This window comes from Oncorhynchus gorbuscha, linkage group LG18 (assembly GCF_021184085.1).
Source record: "Oncorhynchus gorbuscha isolate QuinsamMale2020 ecotype Even-year linkage group LG18, OgorEven_v1.0, whole genome shotgun sequence".
NCBI classification, from domain to species: Eukaryota; Metazoa; Chordata; class Actinopteri; order Salmoniformes; family Salmonidae; genus Oncorhynchus; species Oncorhynchus gorbuscha.
The window spans coordinates 12,504,149-12,523,838 of record NC_060190.1 but is presented as its reverse complement, the minus strand read 5'-3'; the positions used below and the strand labels follow the sequence as shown (position 1 = coordinate 12,523,838).

The 19,690-nt window shown below is 39.9% G+C and overlaps 1 protein-coding gene across 3 annotated transcripts; it reads right to left on the bottom strand.

Moving 5' to 3' along the window:
• Positions 1 to 1,527: 1,527 nt before the first annotated feature.
• On the bottom strand, positions 1,528 to 18,649 carry LOC124002485. Of its 3 annotated transcripts, XR_006833036.1 has the most exons (11): positions 18,508 to 18,649; positions 18,085 to 18,196; positions 12,764 to 12,846; positions 12,199 to 12,528; positions 9,574 to 9,894; positions 8,362 to 8,484; positions 7,015 to 7,047; positions 5,688 to 5,757; positions 4,482 to 5,544; positions 3,785 to 3,849; positions 1,528 to 3,480 (listed from the first exon to the last, which is right to left on the bottom strand). XR_006833036.1 is itself a non-coding variant. In XM_046309908.1 (8 exons), the coding sequence occupies exons 2-8, from the start codon at positions 12,834 to 12,836 to the stop codon at positions 3,475 to 3,477; spliced, it is 951 nt and encodes a 316-aa protein (XP_046165864.1). In that variant the 5' UTR covers positions 12,837 to 12,846; positions 18,085 to 18,221; the 3' UTR covers positions 1,528 to 3,474. The 3 variants fall into 3 exon arrangements, 1 of the variants encoding a protein (XP_046165864.1); XR_006833037.1 differs by lacking the exon at positions 18,508 to 18,649 and having other exon boundaries at positions 18,085 to 18,221; XM_046309908.1 differs by lacking the exons at positions 4,482 to 5,544; positions 5,688 to 5,757; positions 18,508 to 18,649 and having other exon boundaries at positions 18,085 to 18,221.
• Between the last annotated feature and the right edge of the window lie 1,041 nt (positions 18,650 to 19,690).

The window sequence follows — 19,690 nt, the reverse complement described above, 5'->3', positions numbered from 1 at the left end:
ATTTAGATGGATTGCATTGTTATAAAAAAACAAAATACCCACCTGTAAATCAACTATTGCATTCCAGTGGCGATTTTAGCATGTACATTTTATGTAGGCCCTAAGAGTTTGTGGGCACCGTTTGCCACCGTTCTAGTGCCATTTATGTATTGTGTTGTGGCTTTGCTGGCATGCAACTAAAACATTTTTTTTGTGAGGAGTCTGTTTCTCAAACTAGATACTCTAATGTACTTCTCCTCTTACTCAGTTGTGCACCGGGGCCTCCCACTCCTTTCTATTCTGGTTAGAGACAGTTTGCTCTGTTCTGTGAAGGGAGTAGTACACAGCACTGTACGAGATCTTCAGTTTCTTGGCAATTTCTAGCATGGAATAGTCTATTCTTGTTCTGAGAAATAAAGGCTGTCGAGTTTCAGAAGAAAGTTATTTGTTTCGGGCCATTTAAACCCACAAATGCTGATGCTCCAGATACTCAACTAGTCGAAAGGCGGACAGTTTTATTGCTTCTTTAATCAGATGTACCGGTTTTCTTGTGTCGAAGGAGAGGCGGACCAAAACGCAGCATGGTTATTGTGATACATCTTTAATGAAGATGATAAATGAACAATATACAAAACAAGAAATGTGAAAAAACAAAAACAGCCCTATCTGGTGAAAACACAGAGACAGGAACAATCACCCACAAAACCCAACACCAAACAGGCTACCTAAATATGGTTCCCAATCAGAGACAATGACTAACACCTGCCTCTGATTGAGAATCATATCAGGCCAAACACAGAAACAGACAAACTAGACACACAACATAGAATGCCCACTCAGATCACACCCTGACCAAACAAAACATAGAAACATACAAAGCAAACTATGGTCAGGGTGTGACATCAGAACAGTTTTCAGCTGTGCTAACATAATTGCAAAATTATTTTCTAATGATCAATTAGCCTTTTAAAATGATTAACTTGGATTAGCTAACACAACGTGCCATTGGAACACAGGAGTGATGGTTGCTGATAATGGGCCTCTGTACACCTATTTAAATACTCTAACAAAAAGCAGTTTCAAGCTACAATAGTCATTTACAACATTAACAATGTCTACACTGTATTTCTGATCAATTTTATGTTTTAATGGTCAATTTTTTGAGTGCTTTTCTTTCAAAAACAAGGACATTTCTAAGTGACCCCAAACTTTTGAACAGTAGTGTAGTTGAGTAAAAGTACTAAAAAATATAACTGTATATTTTTGGTGGGCCGCCATTTGGGGAACCCTGATCTAATGGACAAGTTGTCTTCTGTTCAGTGTCCCATCTCTGGATTCAATCAAACCAGGGTTGTATTCACAAGGAATGAAATGATAGATTGACCAAAATGTGGGGGGACCACCTGAACTTGTCCAATAAGAAACATTTGTTTTCCGTTGGAAATTGTTTTGCTACGGTGTGCACTAATGAATGCAACGATGTACTGTCGCTGGGCAAAACAAAATGGTCTTTAGGTACTGTAACTACTTATATAATGCATAATGATGGATAAAAAAAATATAAAAAATCTTTGTGCAGTAATTATATACATTTTTTCTCACAATGGTTTACTGCTTTTGGTTCCTTAAAACATATTAAAACAGTTTAAACCTTAGAACATAAAAACATTTCAGATTAGCCTCCCCATCAATTATGATTTTCATAAAAATGTTAAAAAAGATTGTAGTAATTAAAAACTACAATTAAAATCTCCATCCTATTTACAAAACCTGAACAGTGTCAAGGTGTGGGATTTGAAAAGGAATTTCAAAGTGTGAAATATACGAAAAAAACGGGGACAACAAAATCGTAAGTGGAGTAGGCCTCAAGCAGGCACATCAACAAATCGCTTGATATACACTTCATACAGAGAAGAAAACATTTTGTTGAACTGCAAAATAAACAAAACTTTACACATGAACATCTCAAACCACTATAGTCGAGCTAAACCAAAAGCCCAAGCTTCTTTGGAAGAGCCCTGACCAGTGCCAAGCAGGGTAGCATATAAATTGATGAATCATTCTGGCTGTAGCTATAGTGCCAACTTCCAATCATGTACTGAAGTAAGAAGGAACTGATACAAGATTTGCCAGGAATTATGGGAGGTGGAGTCTTGTCGTGGACACCATTCACCTCAAGCTGCCACAATACAACAGATGTATTGATAGCAGTAAAACATCATGGGAATTGAAACAGTCATTCTATAACTACAATATTAAGACAGTAGCAGCCTCTTTCATAACATAAAACAATTGTGGCATATACAAAAGTATCATAATCAACCACCAGGTAAACATTTACATGTTCAACTTGAAACTGATAACCAATTGACTCTCGTTTTTCAGGTTTACAGTTGCGTTCCATTGCACTGCCTTCATGGAGGCGAGCCCTGGGCAAGATATAAATGTAGATCTGAATTTTACACCAGCAGATAGCGCCAGACAAGAAAGGGGATAGAGGAAGGCCACAAACAAACAGCTGTGGGAGGAGTGACAGGCTGACTTCTGATAATGGTTATATATTATATTCAGTGCCAAAAACGATAAAACACAAAGTCAAGTCAAAGGTTGCATTCCAAAAGGCACCCTATTCCCTCTGGTCAAAAGTAGTGCACTATATAGGGAATTGGGCGCCACATTCTCCCCAGAGATATTGTAGCAGAATCAAAGCCCAGGGAGAATACTGGCAGATGCAGGAGTATCTCTTGAAACCTGATGATCAACATGTTTACAGTTTCATTCCATTGCATTTCCTGGACGTACGCTCTGAGCAAGATATACATCTGCATTTTGCACTAGCAGATCGAGCAAGACAAGGAAAAAGGAAGGCCCAAAAATAAATCTGTGGTAGGAGAAACCGGCTGGCTTTTGGTTATAAGAGTGGTTGTTGTGCAGTCTTGTGAAACCCTCTTCCAGAAGTGTAACCAGTTTAACTACATGTTTTCAGAAAAGTGCAGTGTTCAAATTGCATGTTCGCACAACCTTAGTATGGAACGGCGTGTAACAGTGATTAGATGGTATGGCGTTACAGTATAGTAATAACAACCAATATGGTAGAATCTACAGTAGAGGAAATGTGGAATGTTAAACCATGCATCTTGTAGTATAGTGTGTACAGTGATTAGATTACCTGGTATTACAGTATACAAATGTTCTACAGTGGTAGAATCTAGAGTATAGTGACACCATGGCAACCCTGTATAGAAACATATCATTTGTATTCAACCACAGACTTTAAAGGCTGCCATCAGCAGTAGATTGTGAAGAAACGAATGCCTCAATCAGAATGACCCGAGTGCCAAAGTGACTGTCACCGAACACTTAACAGGAAACAGTCCATCAAAGGACAGTGACAAGCCCCTTATTGACCGTCAAGGGAACAGTCCCTTCCAGAGACTGCCGGTTAACGAATCAGTTACTAAAGACTGGAATGCTGGTCATGTGTTCTGTCACTATTTAGACCTGGAGAGACAGAGAGAGGGAGAGAGAAAGAGAGAAAACGAGAAAGAGCATATTGTTATACAATAATAGAAAGTAAAAAACAGGAGAGACTTTTCACTAATCATTATAAGGAGCACGGCCAGCATGTAAACTACAATCATTAAAAAAAAAACACTTAAAAAAAACATGTCCCCTATGAAGCTATGATGCTGAATAGAAAGAGAGCTATTATAAATACAGTAGATGTAGATGCAATATGTTTTAGATATATTCATTTTAGATGTACAATAGAGATATAGACATATTAGATGTAGATACAACATACAGTAAGGATAGCGTTTCCTTCTGCCTCATCATCGCGGTGCCTGTCAGTTGGGTGGCCACTGTGACCTATAACCGACAAGGACAAGTCAGAAGCTGATCTGTGACATATGGTGGACGAATGTCATGTAACGTTTCAATCTCCAGAAGAGCATTGCCTCCTTCAAATTTCAGTGAAAATAACAGTAGGGCAGAATTTTTTTTTTTAAAGTTAGTCAAGAGACTTGCAAGTAGGGTTGGGCGATATGGCCTAAAAGTAATGACTCCACCCCCCCCCCCCCAGAGGTTTGGACGATTCACGATATATATATATATATATATATACACACACAAACCTCGATTTCGTGTTTTTCTATAAACAAATTAAAAAAGGACAAGACTTGATTCTAAACAGAATTTTCTTTATTAAAATACAAAATATACAAGGCCTCAAGGCCTATTTGTGCAAAACAAATGAACACACATCCACACGTCTATTCTATCGTTTAGGAATGTTTGACCGCTCGCTGTTTGAACATGTCATTTATATAATCATTTTGATTGAAAATGCATTAATTGAGTTAATTTGCTGTTATAATTACAACAGCCTGTGGTTATTTGCTATTGGATTGGCAGAATGACAACTACTAACACATTAGCCTACAGTTGGCCTGAACATAACTTTTTTTGAATGCACTTTAATTATCCAATGTCACACTTACCGATGGCGAGGTGAAGCCTGTGCCCAAAGCACTGCAGGCGGGTCCAGTTGTTCAAGCACAATGCTTTTATCATGTTGCTCCCGCTGTCAGTTGTCATGCACAATGCTTTTATCATGTTGCTCCCGCTGTCAGTTGTCATGCACAATGCTTTTATCATGTTGCTCCCGCTGTCAGTTGTCATGCACACCTGCTGGTCTTCGCTCATTTTCCACAATGCCAGAGTCTTTGAGATCCTGGGCTATTACTTCACCCGTATGATCATCGGGATGTAAGACGTCTGTAGGCAGACGTTTTACAATTTCCAGTCTTCATTTATGTAGTCGACTGTCAAATGTAGGTATGGCTCTGACGTTCTGCTCGACCATAGATCGGCTGTGGAGGAAAAATAAGAAACACTAGCCAGGTTCTCTGCGACTCTATCGTGGGTAGCAGTGTATATTCGCCGCAGGGCTTCTTCTGTGAAATACTTGCGGCTTGGCAGCTGATTTGTGGTCACCTGTACTTTGCAGATTTTTAAATGCTGGCTTTTCTACTGTAAAGATTGGGACCATATCTTTCGCTATGTAATAGGTCACTGCATCCGCCATCTCCTTCCACCTCAAACTTTTGTCATAAGGGATTACGTTTGAAAAGGAAGCGACTATGGTAGTATGTCTTTTAGCTGACATTTTGGAAATTGGGCGACTGGAATCGGCATTGCATAGTCTCACGAATTCCTCCCATTCCACCGCGTGTTTCAGTTGCAGGTGATGGAAGGGGTTGGTTGTACTGCTGCTTTTCGTAGCAATTGTCTTTCGACACATTTTGCACAAGACATTCGTTTGCTGAACAACAGACCTCTTCAACCCAAATCACTTCCATATTATTGAAAAAACATTGCAGCCCTTTTCGGGGATGATTTCATCCTCACGAGAGGCTGAGTTGGTTTCCCCACTTTCCATTTTGGTGGAACTCTTACCGCCGCCACACTTTGTCAGCGTGGTTACAATTTGTGAAAGGCTGTCCACAGTTGTGATTGGTGGATAACCTCTGTGCACGCGTTGTCACATGATTCGACATTGGCCTGACAGTGAAGAGACAGTGAGAAGCTGCATTTGTCAAACATTACAACATTATAACAGAACCTCAATACTTGCGATAGACAATTTCCATATCACGTTAAAACAAACTCGAAAATATCGAAAAAACTTGATCGCCCAGCCTTACTTGCAAGACAGCAGGTCTTCCCTTACAGTGCAGACAGGCCCATATTTCTCCCAGCAGTACAAAATAAACTCTGCAAAAAAAACTGTCATTCAAAGATAATTCGTAAAATTCAAATTCAAATAACTTCACAGATCTTCATTGTTAAGGGTTTAAACACTGTTTCCCATGCTTAAACAATAAACATGCACCTGTAGAACGGTCGCTAAGACACTAACAGCTTACAGACGGTAGGCAATTAAGGTCACAGTTATGAAAACCTAGGACACTAAAGAGGCCTTTCTACTGAATCTGAAAAACACCAAAAGAAAGATGCCCATCTGGGACCTGTTGGATCAGACATTGAGGGCTAGGGCCATTCCCCCTAGAAATATCCGGGAACTTGCAGGTGCCTTGGTGGAAGAGTGGGGTAACATCTCACAGCAAGAACTGGCAAATCTGATGCAGTCCATGAGGAGGTCATGCACTGCAGTACTTCATGCAGCTGGTGGCCACACCAGATACTGACTGTTACTTTTGATTTTGACGCCCTTTTTGTTCAGGGACACATTATTAAATGTATGTTAGTCACATGTCTGTGGAATTCTTTCAGTTTATTTCTCAGTTGTTAAATCTTATGTTCATACAAATATTTACACATGTTAGGTTTGCTGAAAATAAACAGATGACAGTGAGAGGGCGTTTTCTTTTTTTGCTGAGTTTAGTATGACCCAAATAAATAATATCCCTTCACCACAGCCATGCAGCTAAACTCCCGAAATTAGAACAGGGGTGAGTCATTTCTTAAGATTTCCCCATGAGAACAAAACAAAAGCGGAGCCATCATCATCGCCAACTAGTTTGGTAAACAATTAGTATTTATTAGCCTCCATTTTCTACTCCACTTGTGACGGAAGAAACACTACCCTTTGACCTACATTCAATCAAATAAGTCATTCAATTCAAAGGGAGAGAACAGTGTTCCGGCTAGTTTCACAAACCAAAATCATGTGAATGCTAGCCTGGTCAAATATCTGTTTGTACTACTCTTGCCAACTCCATATCTCATTGTCAAGACAAAGATGTTAGGCATGACAATGAGTGACAAGGGGTTGGCATGATAGCCCAAAAGACTGGCACTCAGGCTATGTGAATGCATTACGGAGTATTGTTTTTGCCTTGGAAAATGTAATCATTTTAATTTGTTGAGTTATAATTATCAAGTTTTCCAAATGAAGATGCTGGTCATTATAAAGTATGTGTATTGCTTTTACAGGGAATTATGTGAACTGTCTAGGAAAGTTGGGAAACCATAAAAAAATAAAAAAATACTGAATATTGAAGGACTTACTCATTAATGGGAAGGTGGACTGCCTTCGAGCCCCTGTGAAAAATAAATGACATAAAACCTATTATTACAATTTAGCTTAAAACAAACTATACTGAACAAAAATATAAATGCAACATGTAAAGTCTTGGTCCTATGTTTAATGTCCTGAATTAAAAATCCCAGAAATGTTCCATATGCACAAAAAACACATTTCTCTCAAATTTTGTGCACAAATGCATCCCTGTTAGTGAGCATTTATCCTTTGCAAAAATAATCCATCCACCTGAGATGTGTGGCTTGTCAAGAAGCTGATTAAACAGCATCGTTACACAGGTGCACCTTGTGCCTGGGACAATAAAAGGCCACGAAAATGTGCTATTTTGTCACACATCACAATGCCACAGATGTCTCAAGTTTTGAGTGAGTGTGCATTTGGCATGTTCACTGCAGGAACGTCCATCAGAGGTGTTGCCATATAATTTAATGTTCACTTCTCTACCATAACCCGCCTCCAATGTCGTTTTAGAGAATTTTGCATTACGTACAACCGGCCACACAACCGCAGACCACATGTGACCACGCCAGCCCAGGACCTCCACATCCGGCTTCTTCACCTGCGGGATCATTTGAGACCAAACAACCGGACAGCTGATGAAACTGAGGAGTATTTCTGTCTGTAATAAAGCCCTTTCGTGGGGAAAAATGAATTAGCCTGTCCTGGCTCCGAAGTGGGTGGACCTATGCCCTCCCAGGCTCACCCATTGATGCACCCCTGCCCAGTCATGTGAAATCCATAGATTAGGGTCTAATTTATTTATTTAAGTTGACTGATTTCCTTATATGAACTTTAACTCAGTAAAATGGTTGAAATTGTTGCATGTTGCGTTTATATTTTCGTACAGTATACATAAAAAAGCTAATAAGTAAAGCAAAAGTGATGTTGATGAACAATAAATAGCCTACTAGTGCAGTTCATGCTGAATCCATTAATATTGACTTCGAGCATCAAATTCACTGTTTTTCATGGTTAATATAAGCCTATGCCACACATGGCTGAAAGCCACTGATCGTATAGTAAAGATGTCTGATGTTTAACTACTGTACATGACGACTGGCTGAGCCTGGGTATTTTCACTATGTTGTTTGACTACTGAGATTCTTTGCAGTGTAACTTTAAGGTAATCATCCCTATTCAGAGCCAAAATGGGTGGCTGCCGAGATCCATGATACTCAACAAAGCTTCATGCAATGATATCTGTTCATGGAGCAGTTACACACACAGAGAGATCACATATATCAGCCAGGCCCATGTAAGCACCGTCTGAGAGCTGTCATCAGTGTGTACTGTATGACAATTCATGTACTTACGTTGGACAGAGCGCCTTTTAAATATCAGCAGCGCAGCAAGGAGTCCAATGACCAGAGATCCTATGACCCCAAATGGGGCAAGCCACTGGGTAGTGGAGTCAGAAGCAAAATCATATTTTGAACCTTCAAATGCAGGTGGAAAATAAACAATTAGCAAATTAAATAGGAAATTCACAGATATTTGAATTAAATACAGGTAGTGCTACTCTGTGACCAGACATAGATGCACAAAGTCCATGATTGAGAACAAATTAAATCAGATTATTTTTTACAAATCTAATCCAGCAGACCTGGATTCAGGCAACCAAAGTTCAATGTCACTTCAACTAAAAAGAAGTTCCAATATTATTCTAAAATATAAAATCCAGAGGAAAAGGTCAATTATGATTGGTTAAAGTCAGCATCAGGTCAACTTAATTTCCTGCAGAGTAATATTTGATTATTTTGATATCCTAAAATAAACACACTAAAGCTCTTTTCTAATCTAAATATAATCTTAATTTACTCCCCATTGCTAAGACTAATTCGTTTTCGCATCAGATGGATAATTTGTGTTTGGAAAGTCCCAGCCAGGCAGGTCAGAAAAAACATTCAAAATGGCTGCGAGAGATGAGAAACAACTGCAGAGAAGGAATGTTCTGATAAGAAGGTATTATGACTGCACTGAATCGTGATAAGATGGAGCATTAGAGACATTTTGGAGACGATGAGCTCTAATTTGCAACTAGTGCAGGTATTTTACATCTCCACTATTTCTTCGAGGCTCACCAGATGACACGCAGACTGGGTTGAGCAAACATTGAAGATAATAATAATAATAATAATAATAATAAGTCTTCTGGGATCATACTGAAACATGCAATGGAATGTTTCTTAGACAAACCAAGACATTCATTTTCTTTTTTTCAATTTCAAGGAAGATGTTCAGTCAGATTTGGGAGCATGTTATGGCCTGATCTACTCCACCCCTCAGTGACATGTTCTCTCATTATGAGGCTGATTTATTGTGCTCACACATGATAAAGACGTTGTTAAAAAGGCCTATGCTAATAAAAGTAGGCTAGATTGAGGCTGAACTGTTTACAATGATCAGGGTTAGGATGAGCGAATAAGGGAGACTGGCATGTTTTGGATTTGGCCCAGCTTTCAAAAAGGATGACATCACAAACATTCATAGACACTGTGTATACCGACCACGATGGCAGAACATACCTGCTGAACATACAAACAGGATCTCAAATGATGCCTTCCCCTCCTGGACTCCATTGGTGTTGTGCACTGTGCATGTGTAGTTTGTGGAACCACTGTATGTAGCCTTCAGAACCGTCAATTTACTGGAGAGGCTAAACAGTGTGTCGTCTGTCTTTTTGGCCACGAGTTCAGCACTGCCTGTGCAGTTTGCGCCAAACTCGTCAAACCACCAGATCAACCCTTTCTGGTGCCCGCCTGTAGAGTTGCAGAAAATGGTCACGTCTGTGTTCTGTTTTATGCAGTTCTCAGGACTGGAACTCATGGTTGGTGATTTGTACATAGCTGGACAAGAGAGAGAAAGATACATTATATTACATACAGTTGAAGTTGAAAGTTCATACACCTTAGCCAAATACATTTAAAACTCAGTTTTTCACAATTCCTGACATTTAATACTAGTAAAAATGTCCTATCTTATGTCTGTTAGGATCACCACTTTATTATGTGAAATGTCCGAATAATAGTAGAGAGAATGATTAATTTCAGCTTTTATTTCTATCATCACATTCCCAGTGGGTCAGAAGTTTACATACACTCAATTAGTATTTGGTAGCATTGCCTTTAAATTGTTTAACTTGGGTCAAACATTTCAGGAAGCCTTCCACAAGCTTCCCACAATAAGTTGGGTGAATTCTGGCCTATTCCTCCCGACAGAGCTGGTGTAACTGAGTCAGGTTTGTCGGCCTCCTTGCTCGCACACATTTTTTCAGTCCTGCCCACACATTTTCTATAGGATTGAGGTCAGGGCTTTGTGATGGCCACTCCAATACCTTGACTTTGTTGTCCTTAAGCCATTTTGCAACAACTTTGGACGTATGCTTGGGGTCATTGTTCATTTGGAAGACCCATTGGCAAACAAGCTTTAACTTCCTGACTGATGTCTTGAGATATTACTTCAATCTATCCACATAATATTCCATCCTCATGAAGCCATATATTTTGTGAAGTGCACTAGTCCCTCCTGCAGCAATGCACCCTCACAACATGATGCTGCCACCCCCGTGCTTCACGGTTGGGATGGTGTTCTTCGGCTTGCAAGCCACCACCTTTTTCCTCCGAACATAACAATGGTCATTATGGCCAAACAGTTCTATTTATGTTTCATCAGACCAGAGGACATTTCTCCAAAAATATTGATCTTTGTCCCCATGTGCAGTTGCAAACCGTAGTCTGGCTTTTTTAATGGCGGTTTTGGAGCAGTGGCATCTTCCTTGCTGAGCGGCCTTTTAGGTTATGTTGAGAATGGACTCGTTTTACTGTGGATATAGATACTTTTGTACCTGTTTCCTCCAGCATCTTCACAAGGTCCTTTACTGTTGCTCTGGGATTGATTTTCACTTTTCGCACCAAAATACATTCATCTCTAGGAGACAGAACGAGTCTCCTTCCTGAGCGGTATGACGGCTGCATGGTCCCATTGTGTTTATACTTGAGTACGATTGTTCGTAGAGATGATCGTGGTACCTTCAAGTGTTTGGAAATTGCTCCCAAGGATGAACCAGACTTGTGGAGGTCTGAGGTCTTGGCTGATTTCTTTTGATTTTCATATGATGTCAAGCAAAGAGGCACTGAGTTTGAAGGTAGGCCTTGAAATGCATCCACAGGTACACCTCTAATTGACTCAAATGATGTCAATTTGAGCCTATCAGAAGCTTCTAATGCCATGACATCATTTCCTGGAATTTTCCAAGCTGTTTAAAGGCACAGTCAACTTGTAAACGTCTGACCCACTGGAATTGTGATACAGTGAATTATAAGTGAAATAATCTGTCTGTAAACAATTGTTGGAAAAATGACGTGTGTCATGTACAAAGTAGATGTCGTAACCAACTTGCCAAAACTATAGTTTGTTAACAAGAAATGTGTGGAGTGGTTGAAAACTATTTTTAATGACTCCACCCTAAGTGTATGTAAACATCTGACTTCACCTGTACATGTGGGTGCAGTTCGCAACAACGTCAGTGGGTAAACATCGTTAAGACTTGGCACCTTTTCAACACCCATCAAAGGGTTATAACTTGGAATGAGATTACTGGAGGAGTGATTTTAATAAACTGGAATTACCTTTCTTCACTCACATGTTCTAATTGAGTCTGTGTACATTATTTGTAAACATTGATTGCGTGACGTGGGTAGAATGGCATTATGGAGGCTAGTTGTGGACATTCCCACTGGTACTACTCTGTGCCATTTGAGCACTGTCAAGTAACTCTGGCTCCTGCTGTGCTGTCCAATCTCTCTCTCCCTCACAATAGATCTGAACTCCCCCTGAACACATTTCAGATTAAACATCCGTATCAACCTTTTATCATACCTGTATGGGCAGGTGTGTGTGTGTGTGTGTGTGACAACAATGGAAGTTGAATAGAACTTCATTTCAACATGTGGGCATCATAACACCCTGATGAAGGCTATGAGCTGAGACGCATTTTAAAAAATTAAGTGTTGTATTGTATTGTATTCTTCTATTGCCCTTAAAGTGTGGCTGAACATCTCACATGTTCCAGTTTTTTCCTTTCATGGACCTGTGTTGAAAGGTGCTTTTATAATCACACTTGGTTGAACTGTAGACAGTATAGGATTCACCTGTGACACTGAGGCTGATTGTAGCTGTAGCATCACCACTGTCTGTTCTCACCATGCATTCATACTCCCCCTTGTCGGCCATCTTGGTATTTGTCAACCACAAGGACACATTCATATTATCCTTGTTCCAGGATGGCTCAGCAAATTTAAACCCGAGGGTTGAGGCATTTGCATGTTTATGGTATTCCAACAAAGGTGCATCACCTCCCACCCTCTTCCAGGTCACCGTCAAGATGGTCACGTTCTGAACAGCTTTGACAATACACTGCAGCAATGACTGCTGACCATAAACCCCATGGTATTCTTCTTCACACTCCAGTTTGACAAATGCTGTAAGTAAAATATCATTTCAGAGAAAAAGACCACATAAATACAGAAGATAATTATTGTTATAGTAGTCAGGTTTATCATAATGTCACCAATCTTATTGAACTTTTAGTAAAAAATCATATACAGTTCTTCCAAACCACAATGTTAATAATCTGCTGAAAACATTAAATAAATTGTTGTATTTATGTATATAAAATTTTATAATAATGATTATGGAATTTATGGCACAACTTACTCTCAGAAGAATTTCCAGTGCTTATACAGGCTAAATGGATCGCAAAAAACAGAAAACTGGTAGCTGAAGTCATCTTTGGATTCCTGAGTAGGAAGAGAGAAATGTACAATGACAACACTTGTCACAGCAGTTTGAGATAAGTCTCTAGACTGCGTGAGGTAGGTCTATAGACTGCCTATCACTCATTAGGCCCTAATTTATGGTTTTAACATGACTGGTAATACAGATGCATCTGTTGGTCACAGATACATTTAAAAATAAAAGGGCCTCACAGTATTTCTGTGCATTCAAATTGCCATCGTTAATATGCAATTGTGTTCATTGTCCGTAGCTTATGCCTGCCCATACCATAACCCCACCGCCACTATTGGACGTACTGCCAAATTCCCTAAAAGGACGCTGGAGGTGGTTTATGTATACATCTATAAGTACCTAGGTGTCTGGCTAGACTGTAAACTCTCCTTCCAGACTCATATCAAACATCTCCAATCTAAAAATCAAATCTAGAGTCGGCTTTATATTCCGCAACAAAGCCTCCTTCACTCAAGCCGCCAAACTTACCCTAGTAAAACTGACTATCCTACCGATCCTCGACTTCGGCAATGTCATCTACAAAATAGCTTCCAATACTCTACTCAGCAAACTGGATGCAGTTTATCACAGTGCCATCCGTTTTGTTATCAAATCACCTTATACCACCCACCACTGCGACCTGTATGCTCTAGTCGGCTGGTCCTCGCTACATATTCGTCGCCAGACCCACTGGCTCCAGGTAATCTACAAGTCCATGCTAGGTAAAGCTCCACCTTATCTCAGTTCACTGGTCACGATGGCAACACCCACCTGTAGCACGCGCTCCAGCAGGTGTATCTCACTGATCATCCCTAAAGCCAACACCTCATTTGGCCACCTTTCCTTCCAGTTCTCTGCTGCCTGTGACTGGAACGAATTGCAAAAATCGTTGAAGTTGGATACTTTCATCTCCCTCTCCAACTTCAAACATCTGCTATCTGAGCAGCTAACCGATTGCTGCAGCTGTACATAGTCCATCGTTGAATAGCCCACCCAATTTACCTACCTCATCCCCATACTGTTTATATTTATTTCCTTTTCTGCTCTTTTGCACACCAGTATCTCTACCTGCACATGAGCATCTGATCATTTATCACTCCAGTGTTAATCTGCAAAATTGTAATTATTCGCCTACCTCCTCATGCCTTTTGCACACAATGTATATAGACTATTTTTTTATTTCCACTGTGTTATTGACTTGTTTATTGTTTACTCCATGTGTAACTCTGTGTTGTTGTCTGTTCACACTGCTATGCTTTATCTTGGCCAGGTCGCAGTTGTAAATGAGAACTTGTTCTCAACTAGCCTACCTGGTAAATAAAGGTGAAATAAAATAAAAAATATGGCATAGAAATGAACAATAAATTCTCTGGCAACAGCTCTGGTGGACATTCCTGCAGGCAGCATGCCAATTGCACGCTCCCTCAAAACTTGAGACATCTGTGGCATTGCGTGGTATGACAAAACTGCACATTTTAAAGTGGCCTTTTAGTGTACCCATCACAAGGTGCACCTGTGTAATGATCATGCTGTTTAACCAGCTTCTTGATATGCCACACCTCTCAGGTGGATGGATTATCTTGGCAAAAGAGAAATACTCATTAACAGGGATGTAAACAAATTAGTGCACAACATTTGAGAAAATATAATATGGAACATTTCTGGGATCTTTATTTCAGCTCATGAGACATGGGACCAACACTTTACATGTTGCATTTATATTTTTGTTCTGTGTAAGTGCATAGTGAATGAGGGCCTAACATAGCAGTTGCCTATCTATTTGTCACCTCCCACCTGGATTGTCAACATACCTGTTTTAACTATTTCTTTGGCAGGCAAACACAATAAAATGTGAACATTATGCAAATAGACAAAAGAGCATTTACATTTTAGTCATTTAGCAGACACACTTATCCAAAGCGACTTAAGTGTTCATCTTAAGATGCACTACATGTACAAAAGTATGTGGACACCCCTTCAAATGAGTGGATTCGGCTATTTCAGCCACACCCGTTGAAGACAGGTGTATAAAATTTAACACACACCCATGCAATCTCCATAGACAAACATTGGCAGTAGAATGACCTTACTGAAGAACCCAGTGGCTTTCAACTTGGCACCGTCATAGAATGCCACCTTTCCAATAAGTCAGTTCATCAAATTTCTGCCCTGCTACAGCTGCACCGGTCAACTGTAAGTGCTGTTATTGTGAAGTGGAAACGTCTAGGAGCAACAACGGTTCAGCCGCGAAGTGGTAGGACACACAAAATCGTCTGTCCTTGGTTGCAACACTCACTACCGAGTTCCAAACTGCATCTGGAAGCAATGTCAGCACAATAACTGTTTGTCAGGAAATTCATGAAATGGGTTTCCATGGCCAAGCAGCCGCACACAAGCCTAAGATCACCATGCACAATGCCAAGCTGTGGCTGGAGTGGTGTAAAGCTCGCCGGCAATGGACTCTGGAGCAGTGGAAACGCACTCTCTGGAGTGATAAATCCTGCTTCACAATCTGGCAGTCTGACGGACGAATCTGGGTTTGGCGAATGCCAGGAGAACGCTACCTGAATTAATGCATAGTGCCAACTATGACGTTTGTTGGAGGAGGAATAATGTTCTGGGGTTGTTTTTCATGGTTCGGGATATGCCCCTTAGTTCCAGTGAAGGGAAATCTTAATGCTACAGCACACAATGACATTCTAGACGATTCTGTGCTTCCAACTTTTGTGGCAACAGTTTGCGGAAGGTCTTTTCGACAATGCCCCCATACACAAAGCGAGGTCATTACAGAAATGGTTTGTTGAGTTCGGTGTGGAAGAACTTTACTGGCCTGCACAGAGCCCTGACGTCAACCCCATTGAACACCTTTGGGATGAATTGGAATGTCGACTGCAAGCCATGCCTAATCGCCCAACATCAGTGCCCGACCTCACTAATGCTCTTGTGGCTGAATGGAAGCAAGTCCCCACAACAATGTTCCAACATTGCTGGAGAGCCTTCCCAGAAGAGGCTGTTATAGCAGCAAAGGGGGGACCAACTCCATATTAATGCTCATGATTTTGGAATGAGATGTTTGACGAGCAGGCGTCCACAAACCTTGGTAATGTATTCTAGCTAGGTGGGTCAACCACATAACGCATATCGCTATCAGCAAAGTTAGAGCTAGTAAGGGAGGGAGAAGTCAAGTGTGAAAGGCTTTTTTTTCACACTGAAGGAAACACATTCTGTTTTTAAGGAAACAATGTGTGGGAGATGACAGCACTGTTAAATTAATTCAAGTGGCCACTAAAGCTGTTGGAGTTATTCTCACCCACAATATACAGTGCCTTGCGAAAGTATTCGGCCCCCTTGAACTTTGCAACCTTTTGCCACATTTCAGGCTTCAAACATAAAGATATAAAACTGTATTTTTTTGTGAAGAATCAACAACAAGTGGGACACAATCATGAAGTGGAACAACATTTGTTGGATATTTCAAACTTTTTTAACAAATCAAAAACTGAAAAATTGGGCGTGCAAAATTATTCAGCCCCTTTACTTTCAGTGCAGCAAACTCTCCAGAAGTTGAGTGAGGATCTCTGAATGATCCAATGTTGACCTAAATGACTAATGATGATAAATACAATCCACCTGTGTGTAATCAAGTCTCCGTATAAATGCACCTGCACTGTGATAGTCTCAGAGGTCCGTTAAAAGCGCAGAGAGCATCATGAAGAATAAGGAACACACCAGGCAGGTCCGAGATACTGTTGTGAAGAAGTTTAAAGCTGGATTTGGATACAAAAAGATTTCCCAAGCTTTAAACATCCCAAGGAGCACTGTGCAAGCGATAATATTGAAATTGAAGGATTATCAGACCACTGCAAATCTACCAAGACCAGGCCGTCCCTCTAAACTTTCAGCTCATACAAGGAGAAGACTGATCAGAGATGCAGCCAAGAGGCACATGATCACTCTGGATGAACTGCAGAGGTCTACAGCTGAGGTGGGAGACAATCAGTCGTATATTGCACAAATATGGCCTTTATGGAAGAGTGGCAAGAAGAAAGCCATTTCTTAAAGATATCCATAAAAAGTGTTGTTTAAAGTTTGCCACAAGCCACCTGTGAGACACACCAAACATGTGGAAGAAGGTGCTCTGGTCAGATGAAACCAAAATTGAAATTTGGTAACAATGCAAAACGTTATGTTTGGCGTAAAAGCAACACAGCTCATCACCCTGAACACACCATCCCCACTGTCAAACATGGTGGTGGTGGCATCATGGTTTGGGCCTGCTTTTCTTCAGCAGGGACAGGGAAGATGGTTAAAATTGATGGGAAGATGGATGGAGCCAAATACAGGACCATTCTGGAAGAAAACCTGATGGAGTCTGCAAAAGACCTGAGACTGGGACGGAGATTTGTCTTCCAACAAGACAATGATCCAAAACATAAAGCAAAATCTACAATGGAATGGTTCAAAAATAAACATATCCAGGTGTTAGAATGGCCAAGTCAAAGTCCAGACCTGAATCCAATCAAGAATCTGTGGAAAGAACTGAAAACTGCTGTTCACAGATGCTCTCCATCCAACCTCACTGAGCTCGAGCTGTTTTGCAAGGAGGAATGGGAAAAATGTTCAGTCTCTCGATGTGCAAAACTGATAGAGACATACCCCAAGCGACTTACAGCTGTAATCGCAGCAAAGGGGGCTGAATAATTTTGCACGCCCAATTTTTCAGTTTTTGATTTGTTAAAAAAGTTTGAAATATCCAATAAATGTTGTTCCACTTCATGATTGTGTCCCACTTGTTGTTGATTCTTCACAAAAAAATACAGTTTTATATCTTTATGTTTAAAGCCTGAAATGTGGCAAAAGGTCAAAGTTCAAGGGGGCCGAATACTTTCGCAAGGCACTGTACTTGTAGCTGAAGAATAGGGATAAAAAGCTGCAATGGGAGAATAACCATTTTTTCCTCCATTGTGAGGACTACTGAAAGGACCTTTTACAGAAAGATGCATGAAATAGGCTTACAGATGCAAAACTGCAGGCAATGATCAAGGGATAGGATGTAGTACCACGCTAACTTGGTTGTGGTTTGAGACAACAAAAAAATCCATATAGTATACTTGACATGTGGAGAAAACCCCAAAATGTTGGACACACAAAATGAAACATTTGCAGGACTCAGAACCCTCACTTTAATGAGTTAACATGATTTAACACAGAATCAATCTTGATTGGTGGGAATAAACAGCTTGCCTTACCTGCTGCTGTGGTCAATTCATTGAATGAGAAGTAGAACAACAGCAAACTCCTCAGCAGGTACATCATATCACCACAGCTGTCTGTGTACTGCTGTCTGTCTCTGTCTGACATCTACTTATAAAGAACAGGAAATAGGATACATCTGACATCACAGTCCCTCACAGTCAACCACACCTTCATGTATTACTGCAGTCTAATTTAGAATTCTTAATCGAAGCAAATGCTATATATATGTTATTATAATTGCAATGGTTTATTGTGTTAGTCAAAACATATGGTAAGTGGAGAGTTGAGATGGATTGTATTGTTATAGAACCACAACAACATATCCAACTGTAAATGAACTTCACTGCATTCACATTACAACAGGCATGTTAGAAAAGCATATCAAAGTTACATCATGTTTTGTTCATGTTATTCACCTTCCAGATGTCGATTTTTCTCAATGTTAATCAAACTCAGCTCATAGCTCTTCTCACGCTTTGCATCAGAATTTGAATGTGAGGAGAGAATTCCCTCTAGTGGACGTGTTGCTTCTGTTCAGTGTCACATGTCTAACTTCAGTTCAATCAATCCAGGGTTTTATTCACAAGGGACCAAATGAAAGCCGATTGGGAATTGTTTTGCTACTGTGTACTAATGAACTGTCGCTGGGCAAAAAAATACAGTCTTCAGGTACTGTAACTACTTATATAATAAATAATGATGAAGATTCTTTTCTTTCTTTGTGCAGTAATTACATACATTTTCCTCACAATGGGTTTCCAGCTTTTGGTTCCTTAAAACTTATGAAAACAGTTTAAATCTTAGAACATGAAAGAATGCAGATTAGCCTCCCCATCAATTATGATTTTCATTTGTTTAAAGATTGTAGTATTTAAAAACAACAATTGAAAATATGTACAAAACCTTCCGTGTAACATCTTTCTCACTGCCCTGTGTTTAATGAACAGTATCAAGGTGCGCCATTTGAACAGGAATTTCACAGTGCGAAATATACCCAGATACATGTTTTATCTGGACAAAGTAAAAAAGCTTTCATCTCAATGATATCATTAATAATAAACAAAGTCACATATAAAAACATACAAAATAGGGTAAGGTACATATGGGGTAAGTTACATATGGGGTAAGTTACATATGGGGCAAGGTACATATGGGGCAAGGTACATATGGGGTAAGGTACATAGGCCTCAAGCAGACATGTATTGTATTGCTTTTACAGTAACTTCTGTGAACTGTCTAGGAAAGATGGGAAACCATAAACTCAAAGTGACAAATTAAAATGACATTTACTGAATATTGAAGGACATACAGGACTGCCTTCGAGCTCCTGTCAAAATGGACACAAAACCTACTATTACAATTTAGCTTAAAACAAATTAAATCAAAAACGCCATATGTAACGCCATCACCAGCAACATGATAGCAGTCAAATGTGAACTGAAACAATCACGATATAAATATAAGACAATTGCTGCCCCTTGCAAAACACAAAATGTTTTGAAATGTTTTTCCAAAATGATCATAATCAACCACCAGGTGAAGATGTTTACGTTACCTTGAAACTGATACCAATTCTCTCTGATTAATAATTGACTCTAG